This window comes from Xenopus laevis, chromosome 9_10L (assembly GCF_017654675.1).
Source record: "Xenopus laevis strain J_2021 chromosome 9_10L, Xenopus_laevis_v10.1, whole genome shotgun sequence".
In the NCBI taxonomy this organism is placed as follows: Eukaryota; Metazoa; Chordata; class Amphibia; order Anura; family Pipidae; genus Xenopus; species Xenopus laevis.
The window spans coordinates 47,462,697-47,487,889 of NC_054387.1; the positions used below are offsets into that span (position 1 = coordinate 47,462,697).

A 25,193-nucleotide genomic window follows, 5' to 3' on the forward strand; every position below is an offset into this window, starting at 1 on the left:
CTGATATGCTAGGGATATATGCAGCGCCTATTAGAGTTATGGATATTTCCTCTAGGAAGTAAGTTTGCAGAGGAGGCTGTTAAAAGAGCTGCTTTCCCCTGGTCTAGTCTCCATCTCCCTCAGGAAGTTTGACTTATTACAGAAGCAGTGTGATGCTGCCCCTATGTCTATAGCAGGGGTGTCCAACCTGCAGCCCAGGATGGATATGAGTGCGGCCCATCTTAAACTTCTGGCAATCCAGGAGCCGCTTGAACTTCCGGCAATCCAGGAGCCGCTTGAACTTCCGGCAATCCAGGAGCCGCTTGAACTTCCGGCAATCCAGGAGCCGCTTGAACTTCCGCCAATCCAGGAGCCGCTGGAAATTCCGCCAATCCAGGAGCCGCTTGAACTTCCGCCAATCCAGTCAGGAGCTGCTTGAATTTTCGGCAATCCAGGAGCCGCTTGAACTTCTGCCAATCCAGGAAACATCATGTTGCAATGTCACGCACAGAGAGCGCAGAGTACGCGGTTGCTTATTGTGTGCTTTAAATTTTACATGGGGTGTGCGGCTTCCTAGAACAGGTAAAGCAGTTAACAAGTGAGCGTTTAGTTACTTACAAAGGTTTATGATACCCTCTTTTCTTTTACAATAAAATAAATAAAAAAATAGCGTTAGTGTTTGTGTGTATTTCGAGTGTGACCCTAGAACATATTTCTTCTTCCAATGTGACCCAGGGAAGCCAAAAGGTTGGACACCACTGGTCTATAGTGTATAGCAGTGATCCCCAACCAGTGGCTTGTGAGCACCAATCCCTTTGATGTTGCTCCCAGTGGCCTCAAAGCAGGTGCTTATTTTTAAATTTCTGTCTTGGAGGCAAGTTTTGGCTGTATAAAAAGCAGGTGTACTGCCAAACAGAGACTCCTCTAGGCTGTCAGTCCACATCGAGCTACCAAATAGCCAATCACAGCCCTTATTTCGCACCCCCAAGGGCTTTTTTCAAGCTTGTGTTTCTCCCCAACTCTCTTTATATTTGAATGTGACTCGGGTAAAAAAAGGTTGGGGACCGCTGGTGTATTGGATGGTTTTCTGGCTCCCAAAAAGCCTGGTTCCTCAGTAGAGGTAGAATGGAAGTCTAGGATGGAAAGGGCAAAAGGGATGGCTTTGAGAATGGCTTGGGTGGCTTCTGGGCAGTATAAGTGCAAATAGAATGTGTGTCTGTTATCCTTATGGAATCCAACATGACCATGGATGGGCAGTTCAGTTAACATTTTGAGTAGACTTGTAGATGTCCATAAAAGTAAATGCACAGATCAGTGGGTAACTATATGATATCACCCCCCCCCTTTTTGTTAATAAAGGTATTTTTCATAAATATATATTGAAACTGCTTATCAGTCACTGCCATGGGTGGGCAGTTCAGCTCACATTTTGGGTAGACTTGTAGATGTCCATAAAAGTAAATGCACAGATCAGTGGGTAACTAAGATATTGCCCCCCCCCACACACACATTTTTCAGATATTTTTCATAAACATATATTAAAACTGCTTATCAGTCACTGCCCCCACCCCCCTTTAGTTATACTGTTAGAACAGATCCTGGTTTCTAAAAGAGGCCCTGGCTGGCCTATAATTTCATAGAGTAGCTGATATAATATTTTATATATGTGAATCTGTTGTGTGCTGTTCAGCAGTCTACATCAGTGGCAGAACCTCATTTACCAAACCTCTCAATACGGCCGTGCACATTGTGTAACAGTAATAAAGAGACAGAAGGCAGGGCAAGAAATTTCAGGGCTTTATTATAATCTTTACATAAAAATTAACAGATTAATTACATTTTTAAACTTGTCTCTCTTTATCCCCAAGATAACACCGTCTCTGACATCCATCAAAAGACAACATGGAAACATTACAGCGAACACCGTCCAGTGCATAAATCAAATATTCCCTTAATTTCTGGCCATGTAGTCCGGAGCAAGCGCTCCTTTAGATTAACATTGAGTGTATTGACAAATGTATTCTTATCCACTGTGGAGCTAAGTCTTTTATATGCTTTTCTATTTTGCATCAATTCGAAGCAAAACTTAGTCATTTGGTTTCTAGGGAAGTGTAGCTGGTAACCCAAAAAGCAGGTGGATGTGCGTCAGATGTTGTTATAACTGTGTATTGCTTATATTTCTCTTTAGCACTTCTGTCCTTATTTTACTGATCATTTCTTGTTGCTCAATTCAGTGAGCCTGGCAAAGAAACAGGGAAACAGCTCAAATTCTAGACCCAGACTAATCTTATTATATCATTGACTACATAATTCTTAAAGGTTTATTGTAAGTTGGATCTTCACTTCCTTTTAACATTATTAGGGAGGCACCTCTGCTGGTTAGATGGGTCATTGCTCCTACTTTTGTTTATTAACCACTATACAAACAATGCTGATCTTATAAAGGGTGTGTATGCCTTTAGTTTCTACAGGTCGGCAGGACTGTACTAGCTATGTCGTCATCTCCGACCTAGAGCAACAACTGGCTGTGCCAAAAGGTTGATAAGATCTCTGTTAATGTAGGATTACATTGCCTACACATTGCTTTGGCCCCTTGTTAATAAACATAATTTGACAGAAATTAGGAAAACAGTTTTATTACTTCGAGGGTAGGTTATCAAAAAAAAAAAGAGAACTGCTTTTTGTGTTTCCAGATTCGGGTTCAGCAGAATTGATGGGTGGATCATAGTTTGGACTGTAGTGGTTTCAAGTACTTGTGGAAGGATTCGTGCACCTGTGGAAGCAATGACAAGAGTTAGATTATTAGGTACAGGGCTCTCCAGGCTCTAAATGTAAATTGGTCTTTCAAATATGGGGCAGTTTGGCTGCAAAGGGCCCCTGTGTCGAAGGTTACATAGTAACATAGTTAGTTAGGTTGAAAAAAGACACACGTCCATCAAGTTCAACCTTTTCAAAAAGTCTATATATAACCTGCTTAACTGCTAGGTGATCCAGAGGAAGGCAAAAACCTCATTTGAAGCCTCTCCAATTTGGCTCGGGGGGGGGGGGGGGGGGAATTCCTTCTTGACTCAAAGATGCAATCGGACTAGTCCCTGGATCAACTTGTAGTATAAGCTATGTGCCATAACCCTGTATTCCCTCACTTGCTAAAAAGCCATCCAACCCCTTCTTAAAGTTATCTAATGTATCAGCCTGTACAACTGATTCAGGGAGACAATTCCACTTTCACGTTCACAGCTCTCACTGTCAACAACCCCTTCCCAATATTTAGCCGGAGACACCAGAACAGGCTATGTTTTTAACATACACCGAATCCCCAGCCTTTGATATACTAATGTTAAGGGTTTCTGGATTCCCAACTTACCGCACACTATGCATTTATAACTATTCAAACCAGTTCTGCTCACCTGTGTTTTGTTCAACGGTGATTTCTTTGCCCACTCAAACATATTCTCATAGACGTTACCGTCATATCTGCCCAGAACAGATCCCAGTTGTGTGTCTGAGTAATCAAAGGCATCCACCAAAGCCACTGCATTAGGACGGATTACTGCCAGCAGATCCTTTACTCTTTGCTGCACTTGATTTACCTGAAGAGCGGTCAGAAGTCCAGCCTACGGAGAACAGAAGACAACATCCTATAACTGCTGGTTGGAATTACCCCTATCGAGAAGAAGAATGGTTCACTTTGTCTCTTTCAGTTGCTGTGCCAACTACATGGGGCCTTAAGCTGGCCATAGACGCAAAGATTTCGTTCGAGGATACGAACAATCGGATCTTTGCATCTATGGCCAGCTTTAGGATATACCAAGACTGATTCAGGCATCAAAACTTTAACCAAGAAGGACACGGCTTACTTAATGACTTACCTTTAGCAGACAATGCTGTTCTACAAAAGCCAATGAAGGTACAATACTCATTATTAATATTAACAAAAAAATGACTTCCAAGCTGTAGTATATTACTGCCTCTTAAAGGGGACCGTCACCCAAAAATACTATTCAAAATTTTATCACATTAGTCAAGCAAAATTAACTTTAATAACACTATATAAATTATTTGAATCTTGTTTCTTTCAGTCACATGACTTGGGGCAGCTGGGAAATTGACAATATGTCTAGCCCCGTGTCAGATTTCAAAATTGAATATAAAAAAAATCCGTTTGCTCTTTTGAGAAATGGATTTCAGTGCAGAATTCTGCTGAAGCAGCACTATTAACTGATTAATTTTGAAAAAATTTTTTTTTTCCCATGACAGTATCCCTTTAAGTTAATAAAGGAAAAAGGTCTCCATTAAAAAGACAGGCTTCCAGTGCAGGGTAAAATTTATGGAAGAACACTCAAGTACTAAACAAAAAGTCGTCTTATGACGTTGGCACACAGACCTGAAGGAAGTCCCCAGTGTTCTTGCTGATCCCATGTAGCGCGTAGAAAAGGCAGAGAGAGCTCAGAATACGATGGGCAGCCACATCGAGAACCTCAGACAACTTTTCCGCAAAGAGTCTCACAACCACATAATGACAGTGGGCCTGGGACAGAGTAGAGAAGAAATATCTCAAGATTGAGAAGTCACTGAAAGGTGGTGCTATAATATAGGGGTCATGTATTCCAGTATTAGCAGAGTAGAGTGGTGCTTCATGCACACTACAAAGCAAGATATAATTGGTAATAATCTTCCTTTATGAGCCGTATTGAGACATTCATCTCCAGAGTTTCACCCATTCTTACCTCTGAAGCTCGGACCAGATCTACAGAGTTCTTGTTCCATGCGTCTTCCTTGCGCTTTCCACGTTTTGAGTCGGCGTTTACACTATTGGCAGCAGCCACAACTAACCTGAAGCACAAATAGCCAGAAAGAGAACAAAGAAAGGAATCAGTTGGTGTGTCTATAAATGTGGAATTCATCCATTCTTACCATAGGGACATACCAAGCAGCTCGTTGTTTGTAGGCCTCCACCAGATTTTGAATGTCATTGATGTCCTTGACAAGGAATCTGCCGGCAACAGGGTGGGGCTGTACACGGTGCTGGGAAACATCATTGAGGTATGACACCATTCCATCAAGTTGTTTCCCAGAAAGAACAGCTTCGTAGCTTTTCACCAAAAACCTAGAGAGCAAAGGTAACAGACTTTAAAGCGGTGTTTCACCGTTAAGTTAATTTTTTGTATGTTATAGAAGCAACTTTTTAATTGGTCTTCATTATTTACTTTTTAGTTTTTTAATTATTTGCTTTTCTCTACTCACTCTTGCAGCTTTTAAATGGTGGTCACTGACTCCATGTAAAAAACAAATGCTCTGTAAGGCTGTTTATTGTTATTGGTACTTTTTATTACTCATCTTTCTATTCAGGCCTTTTCTATTCATATTGCAGTTTTTTATTCAAATCAATGCATGGTTGATTGCTGCTCTCCAGATAGCTGAAATTGCAAACTGGAGAGCTGCTGCATAAAAAAGCTAAATAACTAAAAAAAACACAAATAATAAAAAATGAAAACCAATTGCAAATTTTTGCATAAAATCACTCTACATCATACTAAAACTGAACTTTAAAGGTGAACAACCCCTTTAAGCACAATAAAGAAATTTAGGGAAATAATTTAATGCAAGTAAAAAAGGCAACATTACTAGATGGTGCTCAGTATATGGTAATACTAATGCTGGCAGAGTTGTAAGATATCTCTCTGTACAGGCTATTAAATGTCCCTGCTGAATTATCATTTTATGTAAAAAGTAGAAGTTAAATTCCTATTGCAGCTATGCTTGTAGTTTGCAATTAATCATTGCTTAAATGCAATATTTCCATTACATGAATATTGTAGTTTAAAAAATTGCCTGGGCAAACAAAATTGGTCATAAACCAGAAAACAACAATCATTGGCCACTCATTCTTCCTCCTCACCTTGCAGTTTGTAGCATCATCACTGTGTTTTCACCCTCATATGTGCATGCAGGGGTAAAAGTCACATAGATATCAGGTATCCCACTGCAACGGGAGTATCCGTGTCCGCCACATGCCATCCTGCACTCTTCAATACCTGCGTTGGCTACCCATGTTGTGAAGGCTTTCAAGCCCGCAGAAAGGGCATGCAGCTGTTAGCGGACAGAACAGCAGACCAACACAAGAAAAGAGGAGAAAGAAATACAGAAAGAAGTTAGAACTCATTTCAAGGCACCTTACTTATTATTACAGATAAAGCAAGCATACTGTAAAAGTGATCTTATATGACAAAAGAGATGATAAAAGATAAAATTAAGGGGCATCTTTATCAAGGGTTGAATAGTAAATTCGAATATTCGAGTTTTAAAATTCACACATTCAAATTTTAATTCCCCTAATCCACACCTCGACCATGGAAACAGTCCTAATTCGAATATTCGCCACCTAAAACCTGATGTACAAGTCAATGGCAAAGGTCTGTTGAGCCATTTGGAGATGTTACTAGCCTTCCTGACATTCAAGGTTTTTTTTCGGGAGAACTCGATTTGTATGAATCGAATACGATTCAAATTTTCGGGTCGGAACCGCTCAATCGAATATTAGACATTCAAGTTTTTTCTTAAATACCCTCCCAGTCGAATTGTGAGTATATTTAAATTTAGAAAAATTCACATGAATTCAAAATTCGACCTTTGATAAATGGACCTTCCCCTGTTTAAAAAATAATTCAGCTGTTGGTTTAGTGGCTCTTCAGCTTGGCATGTTAGGGTGTATCTAGTTCTAGTCACTGATGCTAGCAACTGTGCGGAGGCAGAGCCAACCTCAAAATAGTGTCCTACAGCGAGACGGGTAGAAGAGGGTTACCTGCTAAAAAAAAGGCAGTATCCTGCATTTTGCAGGAAGGATTTTCGGGTATAAATGCGGCTGTGTTGGTCGCAGGTCTCATCTATATTTCTTATGTTATCTACTGTATATTTTACTCCTTTAAACATTTGTTTTTACTTTTTTTCTACCCCCCGCCCACTTCTGATGTTACTTTTGGTTTGTAGCAACAGCACTTCTATTTTAATGGTGGTCATTGGGTTTAGGTTGTGGATAAGGCAGTTGCAGGTCAGGCCTCAGTCTGGACTTGTATGTGGCTCCCGAAACACTACCTGTTTTTATCTAACATGACAGCCCCCCACAATTTCATCTCAACACAGAATGGGATATGTAGAATTTTATGCAGAGCAGTAACCCATACTCATTAGTGCTCTGATGCAAAATTCCATCTGTGTTAGTAGAGCAGCCCTAACATCTCACCTCGGGCAGTTCATTCAGATTGCCATCTTGGATTTCAGCGCTGATTCTGTGATAAGTGTGGTTCATGTAGGATCCCACAAACTGGAAGGCGTATGCTGTAGCCAGCAGCGGGAATAACTTGTATTGCTGAGTTTGAAAGTCTAGGATTTGGGGCTCTGGCTCGCTGCAAAAGACAAAGGCAATTAAAAAAAATAAATTATGGAAGGAGTGGGGAAGAAGCCTATAGGACAAATAGGAGAAGAAGCACTGAGATGCACAGAAAATATGTGAAAAAGCAAGTTTGTAGGAGGGTATTAACTCTTTATAGGTCTTGTCACAGACCAGTAGGATTACACTTAATATTTAAACATTCACCCTTCCACACAACCCTGTTGTTGGGTGAGATAGCTTGGCCAGATACCTTCTTAAAATCGATCTGTAACATTAATATGAACATTTGCATCCGGTTTCAAAAGTTCTGCATTCAATGTGTCCCTGCAGTGCATCTCTACATTATTTTATCTACAGCCAAGGTAACAAAGACACTTACCCAGCTCTGATCTCTGACTGGTGCCTCACGGTACTATACCGGACAGCGATGGTACAGGCACGGGAAAGGCTGCGTGCAGAGTCTCCTACAATCATTGAACGAATGAACACCATTGTGCCATAGGTCAGTTTGTCACTGAGTGGCTTCACGTAAGTTCCATCTGGCTCAACCTAGAGGAAAAGGTACATGGAGTCACATTTTTTGGCACATTTCTTATAATGATCCTTTAAATAGTTCATTGTAGAATGCGCACCTTGGCGTACTTCATCATCATATACTCTCGAGGAATCCGAACCTTGTCAAACTTAAGGAACCCGTTATCTGTTTCATCAAACCCAAACTTAGGCCCTATGTCTCCAACCATCACACCTGCAGCCATGTGAGATACAAGGAAAAAGTATTTGGTCAGACCAATAAAATTACTGTGCCAACAGTCTGGGGATGTTATCCAAGCAGAACTCACCTGGAAGAGGCTCATGGGTGCCCATGTGGCGGATGGGCACTATAAAAGCATGAAGCCCTTTACATTCTCCTTGTGTGTAAAGTTGTGCCAGCACTACAGCGTGGTTTGAGGTTTTTCCCACTTTGTGAGAGAAGAAAAGATTAAAAATCGAAATAGGTGAGATGCACAACTATTTCAGTATAGTTGTGAATTATACTGTATAAATTAAATGTTATTTTTAACAAACAAATTAAATTATTTACATCATAATTAGAATTTAAATTCCTGTGCAGTTCCTGCCCTCAGCTGATTACTTATTGTTTTGGTCAACAAAATAAATGTACCAATTCTTGTGTTTTTCCGACCAAGCAGCCTGTGAATATTGTTCAAGGGACCAAACACTGCATTGGAGCCTTTTTATTGTTTGGACAGACAGCTCAAACAATAGTAACCGCTAGATGCAGCTCCTCTTCTCTCTCATCTGCCAATGTACCATACACTGACAAATATGATATATCAGCAGATAAGATTTTCCAGCATGATTATCTCCAAATAAACCAATATTCATAGCCCATAGTTATCTATTAGGATCAGTGGGCTGCTGTACACATACTGAATATTGTAATATAAAACTTGGTTTCATATGCTATAATCGGTAGGTGTGTGGCCTACGTCGTGGGCATGGTCAATGCAGATAACATATCCCAATGTTCTTACATCCTCCAGGCCACCATTTGATAGAAGAGACAGTTGGGCTGTTGAGGATGAACTCCTGGGTGGATGGATCATATGTAGCTGTGGTCTCCAGCCCTCGGAGGTGGGTTCCTAGATTGAATGATGAACTCAAAATCAGTTGATGAAGCCAGCAACAGCAGGAACTAACCCTCCACATTAGCAAAATAAGGGATAGGCAACCTTAGGCTATTCAGATGTTGTAGAAATACAACTCTCAGAACCTATTTAACAGGTCAGCTGATGTGGCTATACTGGGAGTTGTAGATTTGGAGCATCTGGAGCACTGAAGCTTGACAACCCCTAACACAGAAAGAGAAGAAACAAAGCCCGGCCAGAGAGACCTAAATATATGCCAAACAGTAATACGTTTTGTATTATTTTTCCCAGTCCGAGAAGCTTGTACAGGACAGGTTCAACAGAGGATGTACAAAGCTAAGGTGAGGAATGTGGTTACCATGTCCCATCTCAGTTTGAGCATAGGTCCCAATGATCTCCAGGTTCCAGGCAGGCATGAAGAGACGCTCCTGCTGCTCGGGTGTAGCCTGGTTCAATAGCGTGGGCAAGAACATGCCCAGATGAAGATCTAGGGGCTCTGGGCGGCCCCGGTGAACAAAACTGCAGAGGAAGAGGAAACGGAATGGCAGAGCATAGGAAGGGCAATGGAGAAAAGAAGGCATACCGGAAACACAGGAGGAATGGAGAAAACAGCAATGGAAATGAAAGGAAGGAACATGTAGGGAAATGGAGAGGTTTATGGAAAGAAGAAAAGTGAGGGATTATGGCACACACAAGAGGGATGAAGGGGAAAAAGTAGAGATTGGGTAACATGTTTTTAGCAAATGAAAAATATAAGGTAACATAGAGCAAGAAAAGAGAAGAGCATTAAGAAGGATAAGCAAATGAAGTTTGTAGTAGTAAATAAAGGAGGCAAGAGGGAAGTCATGATAGATGATTGTATAACAGGAGTGAAATGTGAGGGAGGAGATTTCACCAGGAGAAAGAAAAGAAGAAGAAAAAAAAAGGATTAATTTAAGTGCACTTGATTTGAATGTGGTGAGGTAACAGCAGGCAAATAATTACACATGCACACCCCAGTCAATACATCCCAATTCCCAACAGGCAAAGAAAAGGCATGACTGGGAAGCTCTAGTATGCAAGAGCCAAAATGGAAGAATTTGTGAAGCCAAACTCATCATTGGGAATTCAGTCTTTTGTCCCTGGAATCTAGTGAGATTTAAAAGATTGCTCTCACTAGGAACAGTATGACAGCTCCCACTTGGACAATGCCTAATTCTGACACATTCTAGATTTTAACACAAATGTGTCAGTTTGGCTTTAAAAACCTACCTGGCACCAGTTTTATTCTCTAAAACTAACTGCTGGTCTCCCACCATTAGGTACCTCTGTCGGAGCAACATTGCCTCAGGATTGCTATTGGGCTTAGGGTGAGGCTAAACATTTCTGAGACCACTTTTCTATCAGATGAAATTGTTTGTTATTTTTCTTAAATAAATATGCAAATTAGAGTTCAAATTTGGTTTTGTATTTGGCCAAAGAAAGAAGATAAAGAATAACGCCACTCCAAATATTTGTGTTCACTGCATCCCTATAACTTCCTATTGAGAATGAATGTAGGTTGCTTATTGGCATCTGTTAGGTCTCTCTGGCATTGCCACCCATCCCCTGGCCCAGACTAACCGTGCCCCAACTCGGTCTGGGCATAGGTGCCAATGGCATGCAGACGACTGGCAAGGGGCAACCATTTCTGCTTCTGCAAATCCGTCAATTGATGGGCTAACATGTTGCTGAACATACTGAAGTGTAAGCCCAGGGGGTCAGTTTGAGAGCCAAGGCAGGTTCTACATAGGAGAGACAGAATGGTCAGAATGTCAAATGAAGGGGCACCAATGAGCTCTAAGACTGGCTGCTATAGGTTAGTATACAGAGAAATTGCTGCAAGCATGTTATGGCATTACCCACTTTTACCATGTTATTTTTTAAAAATACACTTTTTGTCTTACCGCAGCTACACTATATGGCCAAAAGAATCCAGATACCGTCAGTCAAACATGTAATTCCCAAACCAAGGTAAAAATATGAAGTTGCCCCTCCCTTGCTGCTATAACAGCCCCTTAACCAGGTCCGGACTGAGAATTAAAATAGGCCCTGGCATTTCAGGTACACAGAGGCCCAATCAGCCCCCACCAGCTCACTAAATACTGACTTTCTATGGCACCTTATAGCAGCCCCTCTGGCATTTGCCAGAACCCACAGATTGCCAGTCCGGGCCTGCCCTTAACGTCTGGGAAGGTTCCCACTATATGTTGGAAGATTGTTGGTGGGATTTGCTTCCATTCGGCCTCAAGAGTATTAGTGAGGTTGGCCATTGATGTTGGGAAATCTGGCCTGGGTCGTGGGGTTCCAATTCATCCCACAGGGATTCACTTGGGTTGAGGTCAGGGCTCTGTGCAGCCAAGGCAGTTTCTTCTACTCCTATCAGCAAACCCATTCTGTACGAACCTTTGTGCATGGGGCATTATTGTGCTGAAACAGGAAAGGGCCTTCCCTGTCATGCTATGGGGCAGTCAATGTTCTGATAGGCTGTGACACTGTTTACTTTTGTCCTCCAGCCTATCAGAACTAGGGTTGCCACCTGGCCGGTATTGATGATGGCTGATCCCAATGTTATTAATAGGGAAAAAAGATAAATATATAGAAAGGCCGGTATTTTTTCCAGAAAAGGTGGCAACCCTAATCCGAACACTGTCCTGTCTCCAAGCACAATATGATTCAAGAAGCTGCTCCCTGTAGTAAGTAGAAATATGGGGTGTTGGGGAGAGGCAGGAGACACCTGTACATGGAAAAGTTATTGATATCTTGTTTATAGAGAAACAGTCAAACGTTCCTGTTAAAATCAGAACGGGACACTATATGCCAGCAGCCCATTGCTTGCCTCACACACTTTAACCAGGGGGTGGAGGGTAAGGTATTAAAACACATTATAATTCACTACTGGTGTGATACAAATACAGTGCCAAATGCAGATAAGTGGTGCAGGTAAAAATAATGGTTGATCCCAATGTTATTAATAGGGAAAAAAGATAAATATATAAGAAGGCCGGTATTTTTTCCAGAAAAGGTGGCAACCCTAGGTGCATGTTGCATTTCTCTGCATGCATGCCATTCTTGCAACATCACCAGTTTGTTTGCCTTGTCTGTGCCTTACCTGAAAACCGGCCTACTTATGAATAAAGTAGTTTTCCTTAAACTTATAATTTTTAAATAGAGGGGTTATTTGCCCTTGAAGCGAGATTTCAAGGGTAATGTGTTAGGAATCAACTTTCCAATGTAATTTTCATTAAAGTTTTGCTTTTAAAAGTCGTTTGTAAATGTAATGACAGTTAAAGGCAGAATACATGTCCCTTTCTGCACTGCTGGTTATGCCTCTTGAAACAATGTAGTTGAATTCAGTTCTCATCCAGGTCTGTTAATCAGCTGGCTTCTGCTACATTGCTTCAGGAGTCAGAACCAATGCAGAGAATCTAAAGAGGCAGATAGTTACTGCAATATCAATAACAAACAATCTTGAGTGTAGATTCCATTTTAGGTTTAGAATTACTGAATGGCGCAAGTGCTATACAAAGTAAAGGAACTGTTACATAAACACACGTTCTCTGTGAAGCTTAATATGTCTGTAAAATGGAACGCTGGGGGGGGAAGCTCAGGGAGGAAAAGTCCAAGGTTTCTGGGTGCTAGTGCATGCATGAAGAATCATGTACAAGGGTCACTATGGTTTTACCCCTCCCACATACTCATGGTACGTGACACTACAGACGGGCTGGGCAGGGACTTGTGACAACATGTGCAATGGGAAGAATGCAAATGATGGTCTATCAATCACTGGCTTATTGATATTATATTATAACAACAGAGATCTCTAAGGATGCCGTCTCTGGGCATAGTGTAAAGTGATGTGCGGTACATCTTCTGTAGGCAAACGATATGCAGTAATATTTCCCTGGTGCATTAATTGGTTGCTAGCAGAAGAGACATTTACTTATGCACCTGCCACAAGTGCAGGAGCACCAAGAGGTGCAAAATTGCACCCTTCAGCTCCATTCTCAAAGCACTTGCAGCACCCTGCACGTGAAGCCGGGACATGCAGAGCACAGTGAGGGCGGTTGTAATACTGCCCTGAACATACCACCTGTTATAGGACAGGGGATAAGGAGAGGGTTCCTTAACACAATGCACCTATCAACCTGCCTCACTTGCCCATATGAATGATGCAAAAGTGAGAGTGTGAGTAGGGGAGCTGCAGAATGCAGGCAGTGCGGTATTCATAGGACAGACGCAAAGATCTCTAGGGCAGGGTGCAAGTGGTTTGCACACTTTTTTTGCACTTTGTCTTATGCTTAGTAAATAAGGCCTTAAAGGGATCCTGTCATCGGAAAATATGTTTTTTTTCAAAACGCATCAGTTAATAGTGCTACTCCAGCAGAATTCTGCACTGAAATCCATTTCTCAAAAGAGCAAACAAATTTTTTTACATTCAATTTTGAAATCTGACATGAGGCTAGACATTTTGTCAATTTCCCAGCTGCCCCCAGTCATGTGACTTGTGCCTGGACTTTAGGAGAGAAATGCTTTCTGGCAGGCTGCTGTTTTTCCCTTCTCAATGTAACTGAATGTGTCTCAGTGGGACATGGGTTTTTACTATTGAGTGTTGTTCTTAGATCTACCAGGCAGCTGTTATCTTGTGTTAGGGAGCTGTTATCTGGTTACCTTCCCATTGTTCTTTTGTTTGGCTGCTGGGGGGAAAAAGGGAGGGGGTGATATCACTCTAACTTGCAGTACATCAGTAAAGAGTGATTGAAGTTTATCAGAGCACAAGTCACATGACTTGGGGCAGCTGGGAAATTGACAATATGTCTAACCCCATGTCAGATTTCAAAATTGAATATAAAAAAATCTGTTTGCTCTTTTGAGAAATGGATTTCAGTGCAGAATTCTGCTGGTGCAGCACTATTAACTGATTCATTTTGAAAAAAAATGTTTTTCCCATGACAGTATCCCCTTAAGTGCTCAGTAAGCATTGTCTTCCACAGGATAGCACAGTGAACCATGCATGTTATGGGCTGCATATGACTCCATTTGCATGCAGCCAATCACAGGCAGCCTTCCTGTCTTAACATGCCTTGCTTAGCCCCAAACTAACTAATATTTACCTTAACCAAATCACATGAATAAATGTACACACGGCCATGAGAGGGAGTTATGACTCCAAAAACACCCTGTATGCTCCTGGCCAACCACCCATGAGGAAAGGGTAAAGTGCACTAATGATTTGTTAAGACTCCAGATATTAATCAGTTTATTTCGCTTTATCTTTGGTACAGATTAGATAGTTTCAGGAATGCATAGTTTATTCTGTTGGAGTTTAAGCAATGCATTGCACATTATACCCCGGCCAATTCTATTCACAGGCGCATGTGGAAAATGATTAAACTGAACGCACTGTTTACCATTGATTATGGGATAAAGTTCCCTTCTACCATAAAATATAAGGTTATTAGGAGTCACCAACGAGTAGGTCAGAGGTCATTAGATTATATGAGCTATCTCGAGGAATACTACATCATGAGTACAACATAAAAGGTGTAATGTACCCCCTACTGTAAATTATAAAGATATTATAAGTCACTGTGAGTTGTGACCATATAAAGACACAAGGCTGCAGGCTGAGTTACACAGGGAACTCTGAGTATCACTCATGCATTATAAGGGATAATGTACCCCCTACTGTAAATTATAAGGATATTAGAAGTCACTTAGGGGTTATGTGACCATATAAAGGCACAAGGCTGCAGGCTGAGTTATACAGGGAACTCTGAGTATCACTCATGTATTATAAACCATAATGTATCCCTACTATAAATGATAAGGATATTAGAAGTCACTGAGGAGTTTTGTGACCATATAAAGGTAAGAGGCCAAAAGCCAATGCTTACATACAGGTAGGGTTGCCACCTTTTCTGGAAAAAAATACCGGCCTTTCTATATATTTATATTTTTTCACTATTAATAACATTGGGATGAACCATCATTTTTACCGGCCAGGCCAGTAAAATACCGGCCAGATGGCAACCCTACATACAAGTCACAGAACAGGCCACTCCTCAGTGACATAAAATATCCTCATAATTACTATATGGTGTACTCTATTCCCTAATTGCCTTCAAATGTTTATTTCTTTATTATAATTTAACCAGGTAGTAGAGAGGGAGACATAGCACCTTAAAAGGGATACTGTCATAGGAAAATATGTTTTTTTTCCAAACGCATCAGTTAATAGTGCTGCTCCAGCAGAACTCTGCACTGAAATCTGAGCAAACTGACATGCGGCTAGACATATTGTAATTTCCCATGTGCCCCCAGTCATGTGACTTGTGCTCTGATATACTTCAGTCACTCTGTAGGGTAGAGACACTCTCTTTGAATCTTCGCGTGTGTCTCTGCCCTTGCTGCTGCACTGCAAGTAGGAATGATATCACCCCCTCCCCAGCAGCAGAACAATGGGAAGGTAACCAGATAACAGCTACCTGGAAGAACAGCACTCAATAGAAAAAACCCATGTCCCACTGTGATTCCTTCAGTACAAACAACAGCAGACATCAAAGGAGGCTGGCACAAGCCTGGACCCACACAATAGTAAGATCGGAGTCAGATTGTAAAAGGTTAAAAAGCTTACATTTTATTCTCCATAATTAAGAACCAAGGCCTGACGCGTTTCGTGTCTACCAGGGACACTTAGTCATAGGCTGCTATTGTGTGGGTCCAGGCTTGTGCCAGCCTCCTGGTGTTTGCTCCCTTTGCTGAAGGTCTGGGGCGTGTGCACCCGGGCTCACCGTGCATAGCGGTAAGCTCATTCAAAATATTTAAAATATTGCACATACTGGTTACACATTTGTATAGCTAGGAGAAACAATAGCCTGGCAGAAAGCAGTTCCATAGTGCAGCACTGTCTCTTTCTGAAAGCACATGACCAGGCAATGACCTGAGATGTCTGCCTACACACCAATATTACAACTAAAAAGAAAATTATTGGCTCGGGAATTTAATTTTATATGGTAAAGTGAATTATTTGCAGTGTAAACAGTGTAATTTAGAAATAAAATCACGACACCATAAAAATCACGACAGAATCCCTTTAAACTACTACAAATAAAAAAAAGCTGTTTCAGAATGAACAGGGTAAAAAGGAATTAAATGAAATTTGTAATTCTCAAACTCATAACCCTCACCAAAAATTTTCCTTGACTAGGGGGCACAAATAATTAGTATTTTATCTCAGCACAGCCTCACCACATACCTTTTGAACCAGTAGATTTCCTCTGGGTCGGAGATGCCATGTTCCCTCATCTTCTGAACCATCAGGGCACTCTTCTTGATGGCCAATTCATAACGCTCACTGCGAGACAGGAAATTGGGGTCTTCATGCTGGAAGCCGGGGTCATTGAGAACCAGACCCTCTATAAATGGTAAATTGAAGAAAGTGGAAAGGACGGCCCAATATTACTTTACTGGCAATGCCCAATTGGATAACACTTGATAGGGTTAGGATTTGCCCCACATCTTTCTTTTCAAGAGCCTGCGCTTGGCATTGACCCTCTTTGATGCCCTTTGGGACACTGTTCCTATTCCAGGTTATGGCTTCTGTACTGCTCCTATTTATACGTTACTTTATACGAGTTTTGCCCCTATTCATAATTATACCCCAAGTACTGGCCATATATGTAGTGCTATCCCAGAACTGCCCCATCCTATGGACACATGCAGTACAATCCCTATTGGTATTCCCCCAGAACTGCCATTGTTCCTACCGATACCATAAAACCTATCTCTATCTTTAATGATACCCCCAAAACCTGTCTCTATCTTTAATGATACCCCAAAACCTGTCTCTATCTTTAATGATACCCCAAAACCTGTCTCTATCTTTAATGATACTCCAAAACCTGTCTTTATCTTTAGATATACCCTAAAACCTGTCCCTATCTTTAGAGATACCTTTAAACCTGTCCCTATCTTTAGAGATACCTTAAACCTGTCTCTATCTTTAATGATACTCCAAAACCTGTCTTTATCTTTAGATATACCCTAAAACCTGTCCCTATCTTTAGAGATACCTTTAAACCTGTCCCTATCTTTAGAGATACCTTAAACCTGTCTCTATCTTTAATGATACCCCAAAACCTGTCCCTATCTTTAGAGATACCCCAAAACCTTTCCCTATCTTTAGAGATACCCCAAAACCTGTCCCTATCTTTAGATACCCCAAAACCTGTCTCTATCTTTAATGATACCCCAAAACCTGTCCCTATCTTTATAGATACCTTAAACCTGTCTTTATCTTTAGAGATAGCCCAAAACCTGTCCCTATCTTTAGAGATACCCCAAAACATGTCCCTTCTCCTAGTGATAACCCCAGGATTGCCCCATTTCCTAGTGATTGCCCTGCTATCCCCCCAGAACTTCCCCTCCTCCCAATGAAACCCCCAGTGTGACCCCTCTACCCACCAATTTCTCTCCTCCTGTGGGTCCTCTCGGGGCTGCCATCCAGGATGTAGGTGATGGTCTCGGGGTTGAAGGAGGCGGCGGCCCTTTCCCTGCTCAAGTCCGGGTTCATTCTCTTGTCTCTCCGGCTGGAATAAAGGAACTCAGACCTTCGGCCTCTCTAGTGACAGCCAAGCCCCGCCCCTCCCCTCCCGGCCATATGACAGAACTGGGCGGTGATCTCGCAGGATCCCAACCCCAAACTACAACTCCCAGCAGGTCCCGGGGTGGGCGTGGCCATATCAGTGAACGAGTAGATGGTAAGCAAAAGTTATGGCGGGCGGTGCGAGTTGTGAGCAATAGGAACTCATGGTAAGGGAACCGGGTTCTGAGTGAGTGCGGCCGAATGTTGCGGCAGGTGATTGGAGGAACAAGCAGGTACTGAGTCAGTATAACTGATTCTGAGTGGGTGCGGTCTCATTGAGGGAGCGAGGTACTGAGTGTGGGGTCAGTGAGTGAATGAGGGAGCTGAGGAATCAATGAGAGCTCCCTGAGTGTGTGAGTGAGCCTGACAAGTATTTTCCCAGTGAGTGAGGGAGCCTACACATTTATTGTTATTGCTACTCAGGCCCTCGCTTATTTATATCCCAGTCTCTGATTCAAATCAATGCATGGTTGCTAGGGTGATTTGGACCCTAGCAACCAGATTGCTGAAACCGAATAAAAAACAAAATAACTCAAAAACCTCAGATAATAAAAAATGAAAACCGATTGCAAATTGTCTCAGAATATCATTCTTTACATCTTACTCAAAGATCATTTAAAGGTGAACTACCCCTTTAACTGCATTTTTAATATTCCTTTATTGTGTGTGAGGCAGAATGCAGTACTTTCCTGGCCTTCATCTCACTTTGCTATATTGGCCAGTTAAAGGATTAGGTACCTGCACACATTCGTCACATGTAGGCAACACGGCCATTCTTACAACTGCAGTTAAAGGGGTACTTTTAGGTTGTTATAGAAGGAACTTTTCAATTGGCTTTCATGATTTCATTTTTTATAGTTTATGAGCTATTTGCTTTTTTTCGTCTAAATTTTTTCAGCTTTCAAATTGGGTTAACGAACCCCATCTTAAAAAAAACAAATGCGCTGTAAAGTTACAAACGTATTGTCATTGCTACTTTGTATTACTCATCTTACTATTTAGGCCTCTCCTAATGATATTCTAGGCTTTTATGCAAATCAGTGGATGGTTGTTTGGGTAATTTGGACCCTAGCAAGCAGATTGCTGACATGGCAAACTGGGGAGCTGCTGAATACAAAGCTAAATAACCAGGGATGCACTGAATCCTTCTGTCAGGCCTAACTGAATCCTAATTTGCATATGCAAAATAGGGGCAAGGAGGGAAATCGCATGATATTTTGTTACAAAACAAGTAAGTACATTTTTTTCCCCTTCCCACCCCTAATTTGCATTTCCCCTTCCCACCCCTAATTTCCCGAACCCCTGAATCCTTCACGAAAGATTCGGCCGAATACCGAACCAAAACCTAATTTGCCACTACATTAAAGGGGAAGGAAACCTCGTCGGCGCTAACCCCCCTCCCCCCCTCCCTCCTCCCACCTCCCACCTGGCCTACCCCTCCCGCTGGGCAAATGCCCCTAACTTGTTACTTACCCTTCTGCGCAGGTCCAGTCCAGGGAGTTCACAGGCGACATCTTCTTCCTCCTTTGACCGGCGTTTTGGCGCATGCGCAGTAGGAGCATTTCGCCGGTACGGATCTACTGCGCATGCGCCAAAAGTCACGCGCATGCGCAGTAGATCGTACCGGCGAAACGATCCTACTGCGCATGTGCCGGTCAAAGCAGGAAGAAGATCGCGTGGAAGAAGATGTCGCCTGTGAACTCCCTGGACTGGACCTGCGCAGAAGGGTAAGTAACAAGCTAGGGGCATTTGCCCAGCGGGAGGGGTAGGCCAGGGGGGAGGGGGGGCAATACACGGGAGGGGGGGGTGGGGGTTAGCGCCGAGGAGGTTTCCTTCCCCTTTAAGTATAGTGTGTGAGTTTCAAGGGGTTGTTTACTTTTAAATTAACTTCTACTTTATTGTAGATAGGGATGCACCGAATCCAGGATTCTGTTCGGGATTCAGCCGAATCCTTCTGCCTGGCTGAACTGAATCTGAATCCTAATTTGCATATGCAAATTAGGGGCGGGGAGGGAAATCACATGACTTTTTGTTACAAAACAAGGAAGTAAAAAAATGTTCCCCTTCCCACCCCTAATTTGCATATGCAAATTCGGATTTGGTTCGGTATTCGCCCAACTCTTTCACAAAGGATTCGAGGTTCGGCCGAATCCAAAATAGTGAATTTGGTGCATCCCTACATGTAGATAGGATATTCTTGGACAATTTACATTTGTTTTGTGAGTTAACCTTTTGAGTATGTCAAATGAATATGTGCAAAACTCTTCTCTCGAGAGAGAGAAAGCCTATTCCATAAAATCAATTTGCACTCAGTGTGGCATGGTTTCCAACTAATCTCTATTAATGTTAGGGATGCACTGAATCCACTATTTGGGATTCGTCTGAATCCTTGGTGAAAGATTCGGCCGAATACCAAACCTAACCCGAACCATATGCATATGCAAATTAGGGGCAGGAAAGGTAAAAGTGAAAAAAATTCTTCTTTTGTGGCAAAAAGTCATGTGATTTCCCAACCCGCCCCTAATTTACATATGCAAATTAGGATTCGGATTCAGTTTGGCCAGGCTCAAGGATTCGGCCGAATCTGAATCCTGCTGATAAAAACCTAATCCCGAACCGATTCCTGTATTCGGTGCATCCCTAATTATTGTATAAGGGCAGAGACACACTTGGAGATTCGGGGAGATTTAGCCACCCGGCGGCAATTGGCCGAATTTCCACAAACTGCCTTCCCACCGTCTAGAATCTAAATCGACGGCAGGACGGCACTCGGAGCACTTTGTTTTACGAAGTTGCCTCACGAGGAAACTTCGGGCGACTGCAGAAAACGAAGTGCTCCGAGTGACATCCCGCTGGCGATTTAGATTCTAGCCATCGGGGAGGCAGTTTGGGGAGATTAGCCACCCGGTGAAAAATTGCCTCTTCATCGGGCGGCTAATGTGTGTCTCTGTCCTAAAGTGTGGATATCCTTTCTAATTAGAAGTACCCTGTGCTTGATGGCAGTGTTCAGCCTTATACGCAATGAATGTCAGGTTTATATTAGGGAAGTTTTGTCTTCTCCTTAAAGGGATACTGTCATGGGAAAAAAAAAAATTTTCAAAACGAATCAGTTAATTGTGCTGCTCCAGCAGAATTCTGCACTGAAATCCATTTCTCAAAAGAGCAAACAGATTTTTTTATATTCAATTTTGAAATCTGACATGGAGCTAGACATATTGTCAATTTCCCAGCTGCCCCAAGTCATGTGACTTGTGCTCTGATAAACTTCAGTCACTCTTTACTGCTGTACTGCAAGTTGGAGTGATATCACCCCCTTCCCTTTCCCCCCCCAGCAGCCAAACAAAAGAACAATGAGAAGGTAACCAGATAGCAGCTCCCTAACACAAGATAACAGCTGCCTGGTAGATCTAAGAACAGCACTCAATAGTAAAAACCCATGTCTCACTGAGACACATTCAGTTACATTCAGAAGGAAAAACAACAGCCTGCCAGAAAGCATTTCTCTCCTAAAGTGCAGGCACAAGTTACATGACCAGGGGCACCTGGGAAATTGACAAAATGTCTAGCCCCATGTCAGATTTCAAAATTGAATATAAAAAAATCTGTTTGCTCTTTTGAGGAATGGATTTCAGTGCAGATTTCTGCTGGAGCAGCACTATTAACTGATTCATTTTGGAAAAAATTTTTTTTTCTCATGACAGTATTCCTTTAAGAAGAGCAATCCCAGGGATTAAGAGTAATTAGCCAGGCAGCAGTAATGAGAGAAAGTGCTTTCAATTGTTGACTAGCAGATTCAATTCTGGTGGATTATTGGATTAAATTGACCCTGTCAATTGAGGGTTTACTAATGTACTTTTAAAGCTAAGGAATATAGTTGCACTTTGTTATTAATCTCTCCGCAGATGTTTAAACAGTTCAGTTGGTCCCTCAGAGTCAAATCGAACTTAAATGATCAAAACGATCCTTCCTGTGAAGAGTTACTCTAGCCAAGGGGTTCCCTGTTTACTCTCAGTGAGCAAGAGGATTACTATAAGTAAAAGTACCCTTCTACTCATTAAGCCTGAGTTCAAGTCAACTTAATCCTGAGTTCAAGTTAAAGTGCCTCCTTTTAATTCTTTAGTAAGATTGGAGCGACATTGAGCGTGAGTAATGTAACGTTCCTTTGAGTAAGATTTTGGAGTGCAATAGGAAACCGATGCAGATACAGGGATAAAATACACACTCCTTGGAGAATTCTGGCTGGATTTGAACCTACCCACTAAGTTATACAATCTACTGTAAACATTACGTTTGATGAAACAAACTATAATAAAACTGAAGTGTTTTCCAAAGAGACCTAGTATTGTAAAAATGCAGCCCATTATATGGGCAATGTGGATTCCCTTTGGCAAATAAATAGAATACCCTCTCAGCCACTAGTCATTTAGGAAAAATCCATCCACTGTAATTTCAGGAGTGGTTTTAACGGTCTAATGGTATAATTGTTTAAAGGAGAACTGAAGCTTAACGAAAGAAGTAGTACATTGTTGTACAGTACATAATTTTTTGGACTTCTGTACCAGCACAAAGCGACCACAGCCTTTTAGCAGTAAAGATCTGTGTCTCCAAAGATGCCCCAGTAGCTCCCCATATTTTTTCCTGCTGATTCACTGCACATGCTCTGTGCTGCTGTCACTTACTGAGCTTAAGAGACCCACTCACAATATACAGTACACATAGAATAGAAATGTCACATTATAAGGCTGATTAGTAATTAATACAGATAATTACTAAATGGCAGCATGCAACTAGCATGATAATTTAATTATCAGCCTTGTAGCATCAGCTTATAGTACAGGCCAACCTAAATTTCTGCTTGACAATTTGCGACGACCCTTAAGCTTAGATTCTCGAGAGCTTCTCAAAGAAAACTGAGCATGTGAGTGTCGCAGACACTTTCCAAGATGGTGACCCCCTGTGACAAGTTTGAAGTCCTGAATCATTGCTGCTATTGAGAAACTGAAATTTAAGGCTGATGAAATAAGTTCATTATATAAAATATGGCATTTCAGCCATATTCATTTTTAGGGTTTAGGGTTTAGCACCCTTGATCATCCCTGCTGACTGTAATACATTCAAGGCACTTGGTATTCAGTTGGGTTATGGCTCTACGTAAACCATTACCGGATGTGTAATTATGGGAAGCTTTTACAGTCATAGCATCAGATTTGTATAGCTAAGTAGCAAGGAATTATTGGTTCAGAAAAACATTAGCCTTTTGTGAAGATAAAAGGGAGATATAAATCTGTATTCCAAATCTGGGGTCTATAATAGCTGCAAAAACAATGAAAAAGGCCATAATTACCTGCAATCCCAGCTCCCTGACGCGCCATCGCCATGACAACAGGTGTGCGAAACCCAGGAAGCTTTCTACTGATCGCGATAGGGACCAAAATACAGTTTGGACTGTTTTTTTTTGGTAAACCTGAAATGCACCCACACATCTCCAAACCCACACCCCCAGTCCTTGTAAAAATTGTCCTGCTTCTAACTGGTCCGCAGCATTTCTAGCCTTATTCTATTTTAGACTTTACTCCCCCTACTATAAGTTACTTGATTGGACATTACTGATGCATGAATTACCTTTCTGAGATCTGTTACTTACATAAGGAGAAACACCACTGGATTACCTTGAATTAGCATATTTGTCTGTGCCCGCTATATTATTGTAAGTATTTGTGTAATTCTGTCTCCCGTTATCAGATGTGAGCACTATAGAAAAAAGGAAGGTTTACCAGTCCACCCATCAGTTGTTGAGAGAAGGAGGATCTGGAGAAAGGATGCTTCCAGCAGCTTCAACTTTTTACTACCTCTGGGAGCTCAGCACCGGTCAAGTCCCATTTGGAGCCACGGTACGAACTTTTGGAAGGTGAGTTGTTTTTCCCCCAAATGTGGATGGCCTTGCTATTTCTGCCTTAGTGATGTATTCCACTCCTACAGGAAAGACCCTGACAGTGGGGCTCATTCATCAACACTGGCCAAATTGCCCCATGAGCAGTTGCCTATAGCAACTAGTCAGTGATTAGCTTTTTAAAGCCAGTTGCAAGTAGAACAACGAATGCAGCAATCTGTTGCCATGGGCAACTTTGCCCAGTTCTGATAAATTACCCCACAGGGTCTTTCCTGTAGATACTTTTGCAGTAGATTGAGTGTATCACACAGATGATCAACTTGCTTATCTTGTCTCAAAAATAAATTGATCTCGGCACCTTGACAATCTCACTGAATTGATTGTTTGGTTAACATAGATTTTCTGTTGGTTCATGGACCTTATTGTACTTCACCCAATGAATCTATACACAGGCTCTGCAGGTATGATCTGGCACAGTCCCTTGCTACAATCACAGCACAACATGCCTCTGCCCAGCACATGCTCCGCATCAGCACACGGTTGGTAGAGCCCCTCTCTGCCACTATAGGCTCTCATTACCTTGCACTGGGAGAATTAGAGGAACATGGTGAGTTTTAAGGATAAAATAATAAATAATAATGGTAATGTTGCTTTTAGAGAGAGCCCCACTAACAGACTGTGCCCTTGTAGGCAACCTTCCTGTGCTGTGCGTGCGTGTGATGAGTTGCATCGATGGAGCAAACCTGTCTCTGCTTCAGCAGGCTGTGGAAGAACAGAGAAAGTATTTTCGGAGCAGAGAGGGAACTTGAAATGGGACAACGATGAGAAACAATCTTGTTAACAGGCTATATCCATAAGCTGGAGATTTATTTGCAGGCAATTAAAGGTCCTGTCCGCTTCTGGTACTGGTCCACAGAAGATATCTTGTAAACATAATCATTTCTGAGTAGCCTGCGAACTACAACTACAAGCATCCCCCAACAGGCTTTGCCTTGGTGTTCCATGTATTCCACTGGGCAGCCTAATTGGACATCCCTGACCGGTATTTACTGTTGCCATAAGATGGCAGCTTCATTCAGTTAATTTCATGCTGTGTGAGAATGCTGACTAGGCTTCTGGGTTTTCAAATTCCCACTATCTGTATAAATTGCAACACTTAGTTCAGGAAAGGTTTTTGATTTTCTAAATTGTACAGCCTTTAGTAAAACCAGATATTTTATTTCATTTATAATGTCAGAGTTCTGTTTAATTCCCCCTATCACAGCAAATTCTATTGAACCATGCTTTGTTTATGTATATCTCAAATTTAGCCAAATGTTAAATAAACCCCATGGGCTGGTGAGGTACTTATTTGTCTTTGTTTCCTTTAAATAAACATCACATATTGCTCTGCTGTTAACAATATACAGTGGGTGGTTGGTTAGATTAAAAATTATATAGCCACTTTTTACCGCAGCTCCATGTTGTGATACAGACACATGTTAAAGAACGTAAATTGACAGACTTGACAAAACAATTAGTTATTTCCTTCTACCGATTATAAGTATCTATGACTAGTTATGGTACATCAAATTGTACTCAATTTCCATAAAACATTTTGATGTCAGAGACACGGGG

General features: G+C 41.7%; 2 protein-coding genes across 6 annotated transcripts; one reads left to right on the plus strand and one right to left on the minus strand.

Moving 5' to 3' along the window:
- Positions 1–1,763: 1,763 nt before the first annotated feature.
- acox1.L (acyl-CoA oxidase 1, palmitoyl L homeolog) lies at positions 1,764–17,639 on the minus strand. Of its 2 annotated transcripts, none has more exons than XM_018234636.2 (14): positions 17,506–17,639; positions 16,298–16,457; positions 10,624–10,784; positions 8,908–9,015; positions 8,212–8,331; positions 8,002–8,117; positions 7,749–7,918; positions 7,220–7,382; positions 5,879–6,069; positions 4,907–5,086; positions 4,707–4,812; positions 4,364–4,507; positions 3,387–3,593; positions 1,764–2,752 (listed from the first exon to the last, which is right to left on the minus strand). In XM_018234636.2, exons 1-14 carry the CDS (start codon positions 17,612–17,614, stop codon positions 2,702–2,704), a joined length of 1,986 nt encoding a protein of 661 aa, XP_018090125.1. In that variant the 5' UTR covers positions 17,615–17,639; the 3' UTR covers positions 1,764–2,701.
- A 48-nt stretch (positions 17,640–17,687) lies between these two features.
- Positions 17,688–24,922, plus strand: ten1.L (TEN1 CST complex subunit L homeolog). 4 transcript variants are annotated; one of them, XM_018233967.2, is made up of 4 exons: positions 17,688–17,801; positions 23,429–23,594; positions 24,029–24,183; positions 24,267–24,922. In XM_018233967.2, exons 1-4 carry the CDS (start codon positions 17,702–17,704, stop codon positions 24,383–24,385), a joined length of 540 nt encoding a protein of 179 aa, XP_018089456.1. In that variant the 5' UTR covers positions 17,688–17,701; the 3' UTR covers positions 24,386–24,922. The 4 variants fall into 4 exon arrangements, with proteins under 4 accessions (XP_018089456.1, XP_041431385.1, XP_041431386.1 ...); XM_041575451.1 differs by having other exon boundaries at positions 17,789–17,853; XM_041575452.1 differs by having other exon boundaries at positions 17,797–17,919.
- Positions 24,923–25,193: the final 271 nt, after the last annotated feature.

Excerpts from the sequence above, each read along its gene's own strand:
- acox1.L (XM_018234636.2), bottom strand. The coding sequence starts at position 17,614 with ATGAACCCGGACTTGAGCAGGGAAAGGGCCGCCGCCTCCTTCAACCCC. Across the intron at positions 7,919-8,001 it reads TGATGATGAAGTACGCCAAG|GTTGAGCCAGATGGAACTTA; the intron begins GTGCGCATTCTA and ends CTTTTCCTCTAG. Across the intron at positions 3,594-4,363 it reads ACACTGGGGACTTCCTTCAG|GCTGGACTTCTGACCGCTCT; the intron begins GTCTGTGTGCCA and ends TGTTCTCCGTAG.
- ten1.L (XM_018233967.2), top strand. The coding sequence starts at position 17,702 with ATGACAGAACTGGGCGGTGATCTCGCAGGATCCCAACCCCAAACTACA. Across the intron at positions 23,595-24,028 it reads ACGGTACGAACTTTTGGAAG|GCTCTGCAGGTATGATCTGG; the intron begins GTGAGTTGTTTT and ends ATCTATACACAG. Across the intron at positions 24,184-24,266 it reads GGGAGAATTAGAGGAACATG|GCAACCTTCCTGTGCTGTGC; the intron begins GTGAGTTTTAAG and ends GTGCCCTTGTAG.